We start from the raw sequence: 11061 nt of genomic DNA, 5'->3' as shown, positions 1-11061 counted from the left end.
GAGAGAAAGAGACAGTGACAGAGAGAAAGAAACAGAGATAGAGAGATGGAGAGAGAGAGGGTGGGATAGAGGCAGAAGCAGAGAGAGAGGGAGAGACAAAGGGAAAGAGACAAAGAAAGAGACACAAGGAAAGTGAGAGACAGAGAGAGGGAGACAGAGGGACAAAGGGAAAGAGAGAGAGACAGAGACACAAAGAGAGAGACCGAGTGGAAGAGAGAGACAGGGAGGTAGTGACAGAGGGGATGAGAAAGGGAAAGAGAGGGAGAGACAGAGTCACGGACAGATGGGCAAATAGAAAGAGAGACATAGAGAGATAGAAAGAGAGGGAGAGAAAGAGGTACAGAAGGAAAGAGAGACAGGGGCAGAGGGAGAGAGAGGGTGATGAGAATTTTAAAATCGAGACATCAGACTGAGAGACAGGAAGGCGACGCTCACAAAGAGTTTCTACTTACAGAACAGAACCAGAATGCCGACAGTGAAGAGGATGAAGGCAATCACCAGTCCCCACATCCTCAGACTTCTGTAATCTGGGAGAAATGATCAAAAACTCAGTCAGCGACAGAGAGAGCGCAAAGCCCTCTCACTGAGAATACCACAGAGCGTCAATAAAGATTGAGGGGGGAAAAGTCAAAGGTGCGGACAGCAGCAGGTGTGATTCCAAAACACTGCCTCACCACTTCACCCCACCCCTCCCCCACCCACAACCAGGGGGGCTATTTGACTTTGTAGGGCATCGCTTCCAGCTCAGACACTTGCCCGCACTCACGAGTAAGTGGCCAAAGGATGCCTGGACCCTTGGGTGATACACCCAGACTTTCACCAACACAAATAATGCATTGGCCTAGCGCCTGTCCCCACCTCGGGACACCCCCAAAGCATTTCACAGCCAACGAAGGGCTAGTTTGGAAGCGAGGTCGCTGCTGTAATGTAGGAAACTCAGTGGCCAATTTGCGCACAGCGAGATCCCACGTACAGCCATGTGAGAATGACCCTGATCATCTGTTTTTAGTAATGTTAGTTGAGGGATAAATATTGGTCCCAAGACACCGGGGAGAACTCCCCCACCCCCCACCCCCACTCTTCTCCCAAATAGTGTCTGTGGGATCTTTCACACTCGCCCGAGAGGGCAGACGGGGGCCCCGGTTTAATGTCTCATCTGAAAGACAGCACCTCCAACAGTGCAGCACTCCCTCAGTACTGACCCTCCGACAGTACAGCACTCCCTCAGTACTGACCCTCTGACAGTGCGGCACTCCCTCAGTACTGACCCTCCGACAGTGCGGCACTCCCTCAGTACTGACCCTCTGACAGTGCGGCACTCCCTCAGTACTGACCCTCAGACAGTGCGGCACTCCCTCAGTACTGACCCTCCGACAGTGCAGCACTCCCTCAGTACTGACCCTCCGACAGTGCAGCACTCCCTCAGTACTGACCTTCCGACAGCGCAGCACTCCCCCAGTACTGACCCTCCGACAGTGCAGCACTCCCTCAGCACTGACCCACCAACAGTGCAGCACTCCCTCAGTATTGACCCTCCCACAGTGCCGCAGTCCCACCGCAGTCCCACCGAGCGTGTCATGTTGGACTATGGGTGTTAGTTCTGAGGGGTGGATTGGTCTCTGTTTAACGGGTTTTTACATTATCATAAGAGTCAGTTACACACCGTATTCAAACCTCTCCGCATTGTCAGGAATTGTGTACTTTGCACCTGTGAAAAGAAACAGAGGTGTAGCTGAATGAAAGATTGAGAACCCACTCCCCTTTGTGTGAGGAAGTGCTTCCTGACATCACCCCCTGAACAGCCTGGCTCCAATTTTAAGGTTCTGCCCCCTTGTTCTGGGCTCCCTCGCTGCATAGTCCCTCCCATCACCACCATGACCCCTGGACGATATGATTTACCTAGGGACAGGAGGCCCATTCAGTCCCCCTCGAGCCTGTTACACAGGAACAGGAGGAGGCCCATTCAGCCCCCTCGAGCCTGTTACACAGGAACAGGAGGAGGCCCATTCAGCCCCCTCGAGCCTGTTACACAGGAACAGGAGGAGGCCCATTCAGCCCCCTCGAGCCTGTTACACAGGAACAGGAGGAGGCCCATTCAGCCCCCTCGAGCCTGTTACACAGGAACAGGAGGAGGCTCATTCAGCCCCCTCGAGTCCTGTTACACAGGAACAGGAGGAGGCCCATTCAGCCCCCTCGAGCCTGTTACACAGGAACAGGAGGAGGCCCATTCAGCCCCCTCGAGCCTGTTACACAGGAACAGGAGGAGGCCCATTCAGCCTCTTGAACCTATTAAACAGGGACAGGAGGAGACTCATGACTTTTTCAAAATTAATTCTTTGACAGGATTTAGGCATCACTGGCTGGGCCCAGCATTTATTGCCCATCCCTAGTTAACCCTTGAGAAGGTGGTGGGTGAGCTGCCTTCTTGAGCCGCTGCAGTCCCTGTGGTGTAGGTACACCCACAGCGCTGTTAGGGAGGGAGTTCCAGGATTTTGTCCCCTGTGGTGTAGGTACACCCACAGTGCTGTTAGGGAGGGAGTTCCAGGATTTTGTCCATGTGGTGTAGGTACACCCACAGTGCTGTTAGGGAGGGAGTTCCAGGATTTTGTCCGTGTGGTGTAGGTACACCCACAGCGCTGTTAGGGAGGGAGTTCCAGGATTTTGTCCATGTGGTGTAGGTACACCCACAGTGCTGTTAGGGAGGGAGTTCCAGGATTTTGTCCCGTGTGGTGTAGGTACACCCACAGCGCTGTTAGGGAGGGAGTTCCAGGATTTTGTCCCATGTGGTGTAGGTACACCCACAGCGCTGTTAGGGAGGGAGTTCCAGGATTTTGTCCCTGTGGTGTAGGTACACCCACAGCGCTGTTAGGGAGGGAGTTCCAGGATTTTGTCCATGTGGTGTAGGTACACCCACAGCGCTGTTAGGGAGGGAGTTCCAGGATTTTGTCCGTGTGGTGTAGGTACACCCACAGCGCTGTTAGGGAGGGAGTTCCAGGATTTTGTCCATGTGGTGTAGGTACACCCACAGCGCTGTTAGGGAGGGAGTTCCAGGATTTTGTCCCGTGTGGTGTAGGTACACCCACAGCGCTGTTAGGGAGGGAGTTCCAGGATTTTGTCCGTGTGGTGTAGGTACACCCACAGCGCTGTTAGGGAGGGAGTTCCAGGATTTTGTCCGTGTGGTGTAGGTACACTCACAGCACTGTTAGGGAGGGAGTTCCAGGATTTTGACCCAGCGACAGTGAAGGAACGGCCGATATATTTCCAAGTCAGGATGGTGAGGGGCTTGGGAGGGGAATTTCCAGGTGGTGGTGTTCCCCATGTGTCTGCTGCCCTTGTCCTTCTAGATGGTAGCGGTCGTGGGTTTGGAAGGTGCTGTTGAAGGAGCCTTAGTGAGTTGCTGCAGTGCATCTTGTAGGTGGTACACACACTGCTGCCCCTGCCCTTTGAACCTGTCCCTTCATTCAGTCAGATCGTTGGCAGGTCTGTATCTTAACTCCATCGACCCTCTCTGTGCTCCTGCCACCCTTAATCCCTATGCCCGACAAAAATCGATCGAGAGCGTTGCGAGGTTTGGAGTTGCTCTCTCCCAACTTCAATAGCTGTTCGTGGGAATTCTGATCCCCATCCCTCCCACCCCCTGCTCACCTTTCTTGGCTGTGATCCGGTCCTTAGTGGTGGTTGTAGCTCCGATGGGTCTGCGTGTGATTGGGATGTCGGGGCTTCTTACAGCTGTGTGAAGGAGAAACACCATGGATTACTTGTCTCGGTGGACAAAAACAGAATTACCTGGAAAAACTCAGCAGGTCTGGCAGCATCGGCGGAGAAGAAAAGAGTTGACATTTCGAGTCCTCATGACCCTTCGACAGAACTTGAGTTCGAGTCCAGGCTTTTTCCTGGACTCGAACTCAAGTTCTGTCGAAGGGTCATGAGGACTCGAAACGTCAACTCTTTTCTTCTCCGCCGATGCTGCCAGACCTGCTGAGTTTTTCCAGGTAATTCTGTTTTTGTTTTGGATTTCCAGCATCCGCAGTTTTTTTGTTTTTATCACTTGTCTCGGTGGAATGTGTTTGCAAGATTCCGATACCCTGCTATGCGCATCATCTCCACGATCCCGTATTTCCTCCTCTGTTATGTCCCCCTAAGTCCCGGCTGGCTCAGGTGATCAGCTGCTGGGATCCCCATCCGCCACCCCTTCTACCCGACAGGCTCGATTGTCCCGATGCTTTCCCATCCGGCAGCCAGTATCCCAACTTCCGGCAACTTCATCCCCAAACTCCTCTCTCCCAAGTCCCTAACTCGTGCCAGCTCCTTTGAGGAGCTGAAGTCCGTGGGCCACTGGTACAGGAGCGACTCCCGTGTTAAAATTTGAAGACTGGTTTTCAAATCCCTCCTTGCTACCCTCCCTATCTCTGTAACCTCCTCCAGCCCCTACGACCCTCCCTATCTCTGTAACCTCCTCCAGCCTCCTACAACCCTCCCTATCTCTGTAACCTCCTCCAGCCTCCTACAACCCTCCCTATCTCTGTAACCTCCTCCAGCCTCCTACAACCCTCCCGATCTCTGTAACCTCCTCCAGCCTCCTACACCCTTCCCTCTCGCTGCAACCTCCTCCAGCCTCCTACACCCCTCCCTCTCGCTGCAACCTCCTCCAGCCTCCTACACCCCTCCCTCTCGCTGCAACCTCCTCCAGCCTCCTACAACCCTCCCTCTCGCTGCAACCTCCTCCAGCCTCCTACAACCCTCCCTATCTCTGTAACCTCCTCCAGCCTCCTACACCCCTCCCTCTCGCTGCAACCTCCTCCAGCCTCCTACAACCCTCCCTATCTCTGTAACCTCCTCCAGCCTCCTACAACCCTCCCTATCTCTGTAACCTCCTCCAGCCTCCTACAACCCTCCCTATCTCTGTAACCTCCTCCAGACTCCTACACCCCTCCCTATCTCTGTAACCTCCTCCAGCCCCTACAACCCTCCCTATCTCTGTAACCTCCTCCAGCCCCTACAAGCCTCCCTATCTCTGTAACCTCCTCAAGCCCCTACATCCCTCCCTATCTCTGTAACCTCCTCCAGCCCCTACAACCCTCCCTATCTCTGTAACCTCCTCCAGACCCTACAACCCTCCCTCTCGCTGTAACCTCCTCCAGACCCTGCAACCCTCCCTATCTCTGTAACCTCCTCCATCCCCTACAACCCTCCGAGATCTCTGTGACCTCCTCCAGCCCCGACAACCCTCCCTATCTCTGTAGCCTCCTCCAACCCCGCCAACCCTCCTTGTCTCTGTAACCTCCTCCAGCCCCTCCAACCCTCCGAAATCTCTGCGCTCCTCCAATCCCGGCCTCTTGACCATCCCCCGATTCCCATCGCTCCACCATTGGCGGCCGTGCCTTCAGCTGCCTGGGGGGGTCCTGAGCCCCACAATCGTTACTAAGAAAACCCTCCCTCTTTGAGTGGAATGGCTCCTGTTACCTGTTGGTGTTGACGTGTTCCAGGTGTCAGTGAAAACTGCTGTGGGGGACTGGGAACTCGCTTCATCTGTTAAAAGTTAAAAATATAGTTTAAACCACTCATAATCTCCACAGAAATGTGTTCGTTCCTTTCTCCTGATCCCCCACATCACCATGCAGCTATCTGGATACTGCAAAGTCTAAGGGCCCTGACAATATTCCGGCAATAGTCCTGAAGACTTGTGCTCCAGAATTTGCCGCACCCCTAGCCAAGCTGTTCCAGTACAGCTACAACACTGGCATCTACCCGGCTATGTGGGAAATTACCCAGGTATGTCCTGTACACAAAAAGCAGGACAAATCCAACCCGGCCGATTACCGCCCCATCTGTCTACTCTCCATCATCAGTAAAGTAATGGAAGGGGTCATCGACAGTGCTATCAAGTGGCACTTGCTTAGCAATAACCTGCTCACTAACGCCCAGTTTGTGTTCCGCCAGGGTCACTCAGCTCCTGACCTCATTGCAGCCTTGGTTCAAACATGGACAAAAGAACTGAACTCCCAAGGTGAGGTGAGAGTGACTGTCCTTGACATCGAGGCAGCATTTGACCGAGTGTGACATCAAGGAGCCCCAGCAAAACTGGAGTCAGTGGGAATCAGGGGGAAAACTCTCCGCTGGTTGGAGTCATACCCAGCACACAGGAAGATGGTTGTGGTTGTTGGGGGTCAGTCATCTCAGCTCCAGGACATCACTGCAGGAGTTCCTCAGGGTTGTGTCCTAGGCCCAACCATCTTCAGCTGTTTCATCAATGACCTTCCTTCCATCATAAGGTCAGAAGTGGGAATATTCGCTGATGATTGCACAATGTTCAGCACCATTCACAACTCCTCAGATACTGAAACAGTCCATGTCCAAATGCAGCAAGACCTGGACAATATCCAGCCTTGGGGCTGACAAGTGGTGAGTAACATTCACACCACACAAGTGTCAGGCAATGACCATCTCCAAAAAATTTGCCCATGTTTGAACCAAGGCTGTAGCGAGGTCAGGATCTGACCTCAAAGGTTACGGGGAGAAGGCGGGAGAATGGGGCTTAGAAACTTATCAGCCATGATTGAATGGCGGAGCAGACTCGATGGGCTGAATGGCCTTATTTCTGCTCCTATGTCTTATGGTCTTATGGCCCTGGGAGAACCCAAACTGGGCGTCAGTGAGCAGGTTATTGCTAAACAAGTGCCGCTTGATAGCACTGTTGTTGACCCCTTCCATTACTTTACTGATGATGGAGAGTAGACTGATGGGACAGTAATTGGCCGAGTTGGATTTGTCCTGCTTTTTGTGTACAGGACATACCTGGGCAAATTCTCACATGACCATCACCCCTTGACATTCAATGGCATTACCATCTCTGAATCCCCCACTATCAACATCCTGGGGGTTACCATTGACCAGAAATTGAACTGGACCAGCCATATAAATACTGTGGCTACAAGAGCAGGTCAGAGGCTGGGAATCCTGCGGTGAGTAACTCACCTCCTGACTCCCCAAAGCCTGTCCACCATCTACAAGGCACAAGTCAGGAGTGGGATGGAATATTTAACACGGTGTCTATATATCCATCCAGTCATGACAACACCCCAGTATCCCTGTAACCTCCTCTAGCCCCTACACCCCTCCCTATCTCTGTATCTTCCTCCGGCCACTACAACCCTCCCTATCTCTGTAACCTCCTCCAGCCCCCACAACCCTCCCTATCTCTGTAACCTCCTCCAGCCCCTACAACCCTCCCTATCTCTGTAACCTCCTCCAGCCCCTACAACCCTCCCTATCTCTGTAACCTCCTCCAGCCCCTACAACCCTCCCTATCTCTGTAACCTCCTCCAGCCCCTACAACCCTTCCTATCTCTCTAACCTCCTCCGACCCCTATAACTCTTCCTATCCATGTAACCTCCTCCAGCCCCCACAACCGTCCATATCTCTGTAACCTCCTCCAGTCCCTACAGCCCTCCCTATCTCTGTAAACTCCTCCAGCCCCTACAACCCTCCCTATCTCTGTAACCTCCACCAGCCCCTACAGCCCTCCCTATCTCTGTAACCTCTTCCAGCTGCTACCACCTCCCTATCTTTGTAACCTCCTACAACCCTCCCTATCTCTGTAACCTCCTCCAGCCCCTACTACCCTCCCTACATCTGGAACCTCCTCCAGCTGCTACCACCCTCCGAGATCTCTGCGCTCCTCCGATTCCGGCCTCTTGACCATCCCCCGATTCCCATCGCTCCACCATTGGCGGCTGTGCCTTCAGCTGCCTGGTTGGGGGTGGGGGGCCCTGAGCTCTGGAATCATTGCTAAGACAAATTTTGCCTTTTTCTTTTGATAAGGTCCCACATGGGAGACTGATAACGAAGGTAAGAGCCCATGGGATCCAAGGCAATTTGGCAAATTGGATCCAGAATTGGCTGAGTGGCAGGAAGCAGAGGGTGACGGTCGAGGGGTGTTTTAGTGACTGGATGCCTGTGTCCAGTGGGGTTGCACAGGGATAGGTGTTGGGTCCCTTGCTGCTTGTGTTATATATAAGCGATTTAGACTTGAATGTCGGAGGGTTGATCAGTGAGTTCATGGATGACATGAAAATTGGTGGGGTGGTAAATAGTGAGGAGGATAGCCTTAGATTACAGGAGGATATAGACGGGCTGGTCAGATGGGCTGATCAGTGCCAAATGGAATTTAACCTGGATAAGTGTGAGGTGATGCACTTGGGCAGGACAAACAGGACACAGGAATACACAGTGAATGGTAAGACCCTGGGAAGTACCGAGGATCAGAGGGACATTGGTGTGCATGTCCATCGTTCCCTTAAGGTAGCGGGACAGGTAGATAAGGTGGTTAAGAAGGCATATGGGATACTTGCTTTTATTAGTAGAGACATAGAATATAAGAGCAGGGAGGTTATGCTGGAACTGTATAAAACGCTGGTTAGGCCACAGCTAGAGTATTGCGAGCAGTTCTGGAACCCGCATTATAGGAAGGATGTGATTGCACTAGAGAGAGTGCAGAGGAGATTTACCAGGATGTTGCTTGGGCTGGAGAGTTTTAGTTATGAGGAGAGATTGGATAGACTGGGGTTATTTAACCTGGAGCAGAGGAGATTGAGGGGGGAACATGATTGAGGTGAAAAACATTATGAGGGACATAGATAGGGTAGACAGGAAGGAACTTTTCCCCTTGGTGGAGGGATCAATAACCAGGGGGCATTGATTGAAGGTAAGGGGCAGGAAGTTTAGAGGGGATGTGAGGAAGAATGTTTTCACCCAGAGGGTGGTGGGAATCTGGAACTCACTGCCTGAAAGGGTGGGAGAGGCAGAAACCCTCATAACATTTAAGAAGTATTTGGATGTGCACTTGTGTTGCCATCGCATACAAGGGTATGGGCCCAGTGCATTAATGGGATTAGAATAGTTAGGTATTTGTTTGTCAGGTGCAGACTCGATGGGCCGAAGGGCCTTTTTCTGTGCTGTAGACCCCTCTGACTCTATGGCTAAGAAAACCCTCCCTCTTTGAGTGGAATGGCTCCTGTTACCTGTTGGTGTTGATGTGTTCCAGGTGTCAGTGAAAACTGCTGTGGGGGACTGGGAACTCGCTTCATCTGTTAAAAGTTAAAAATATAGTTTAAACCACTCATAATCTCCTCAGAAACATGTTCCTTGCTTTCACCTGATCCCCCACATCACCATGCAGCTATCTGGATACTGCGAAGGCTATGGGGCCTGACAATATTCCGGCAATAGTCCTGAAGACTTGTGCTCCAGAACTTGCCGCACTCCTAGCCAAGCTGTTCCAGTACAGCTGCAACAACGGCATCTACCCAGCTAGGTGGGAAATTACCCAGGTATGTCCTGTACACAAAAAGCAGGACAAATCCAACCCGGCCGATTACCGCCCCATCTGTCTACTCTCCATCATCAGTAAAGTAATGGAAGGGGTCATCGACAGTGCTATCAAGTGGCATTTGCTTAGCAATAACCTGTTCACTGACGCCCAGATTGGGTTCTCCCAGGGTCACTCAGCTCCTGACCTCATTACAGCCTTGGTTCAAACATGGACAAAATATCTGAACTCCCAAGGTGAGGTGAGAGTGACTGTCCTTGACATCGAGGCAGCATTTGACCGAGTGTGGCATCAAGGAGCCCCAGCAAAACTGGAGTCAATGGGAATCGGGGGGAAAACTCTCCGCTGGTTGGAGTCATACCCAGCACAAATGAAGAAGGTTGTGGTTGTTGGAGGTCAGTCATCTCAGCTCCAGGACATCACTGCAGGAGTTCCTCAGGGTAGTGTCCTAGGCCCAGCCATCTTCAGCTGCTTCATCAATGACCTTCCTTCCATCATAAGGACAGAAGTGGGGATGTTCGCTGATGATTGCACAATGTTCAGCACCATTCACAACTCCTCAGATACTGAAACAGTCCATGTCCAAATGCAGCAAGACCTGGACAATATCCAGCCTTGGGGCTGACAAGTGGCAAGTAACATTCACACCACGCAAGTGTCAGGCAATGACCATCTCCAACAAGAGAGAATCCAACCATCGCCCCTTGATGTTCAAAGACATTACCATCACTGAATCCCCCACTATCAACATCCTGAGGGTTACCATTGACCAGAAACTGAACTGATCCAGCCACATAAATACTGTGGCTACAAGAGCAGGTCAGATTCTAGGAATCGCACAGCGAGTAACTCATCTCCTGACTCCCCAAAGCCTGTCCACCATCTACAAGGCACAAGTCAGGAGTGTGATGGAATACTCTCCATGATGTCTGTAAAGCCCTCCAGTACCGACAACAACTTTTACCTCTGTAACTTCCTCCAGCTCCTACACCCCTCCCTATTTCTGTAACTTCCTCCAGCCCCTACAACCCTCCCTATCTCTGTAACCTCCTTCAGCCCCTACAGCCCTCCCTATCTCTGTAACTTCCTCCAGCCCCTGCACCCCTCCCTATCTCTGTAACTTCCTCCTGCCCCTACAACCCTCCCTATCTCTGTAACCTTCTTCAGCCCCTACAGCCCTCCCTATCCCTGTAACCTCCTCCAACCCCTATAACCCTCCCTATCTCTGTAACCTCCTCCAGCCCCTACAACCCTCCCTATCTCTGTAACTTCCTCCAGCCCCTACAACCCTCCCTATCTCTGTAACCTCCTCCAGCCCCTACAACCCTCCCTATCCCTGTAACCTCCTCCAACCCCTACAACCCTCCCTATCTCTGTAACCTCCTCCAGCCCCTACAACCCTCCCTATCTCTGTAACCTCCTCCAGACCCTACAACCCTCCCTATCTCTGTAACCTCCTCCAGCCCCTACAACCCTCCCTATCTCTGTAACCTCCTCCAGACCCTACAACCCTCCCTATCTCCGTAACTTCCTCCAGCCCCTACAACCCTCCCTATCTCTGTAACCTCCTCCAGCCCCTACTACGCTCCCTATCCCTGTAACCTCCTCCAACCCCTACAACCCTCCCTATCTCTGTAACCTCCTCCAGCCCCTACAACCCTCCCTATCTCTGTAACCTCCTGCAGCCCCTACAACCCTCCCTATCTCTGTAATCTCCTCCAGCCCCTACAAC

General features: G+C 52.3%; 1 protein-coding gene across 2 annotated transcripts in view; it reads right to left on the bottom strand.

Moving 5' to 3' along the window:
- The window catches only part of fxyd5 (FXYD domain containing ion transport regulator 5), a 119852-nt gene that overhangs the window by 895 nt on the left and 107896 nt on the right, over positions 1–11061 (bottom strand). Inside the window, exons 5-9 of one of the 2 annotated variants that reach the window (XM_041181187.1) lie at positions 9022–9087; positions 5464–5529; positions 3646–3729; positions 1664–1708; positions 453–527 (exon numbers count right to left, since the gene is read on the bottom strand). In XM_041181187.1, the coding sequence (XP_041037121.1) occupies positions 453–527; positions 1664–1708; positions 3646–3729; positions 5464–5529; positions 9022–9087 (336 nt within the window). The remainder of the gene's footprint in view (positions 1–452; positions 528–1663; positions 1709–3645; positions 3730–5463; positions 5530–9021; positions 9088–11061) is intronic. The other variant, XM_041181188.1, reaches the window with a different exon arrangement.

Source organism: Carcharodon carcharias (genome assembly GCF_017639515.1).
Source record: "Carcharodon carcharias isolate sCarCar2 chromosome 29 unlocalized genomic scaffold, sCarCar2.pri SUPER_29_unloc_2, whole genome shotgun sequence".
NCBI lineage: Eukaryota > Metazoa > Chordata > Chondrichthyes > Lamniformes > Lamnidae > Carcharodon > Carcharodon carcharias.
This window is presented reverse-complemented; position numbering and strand designations above follow the sequence as displayed.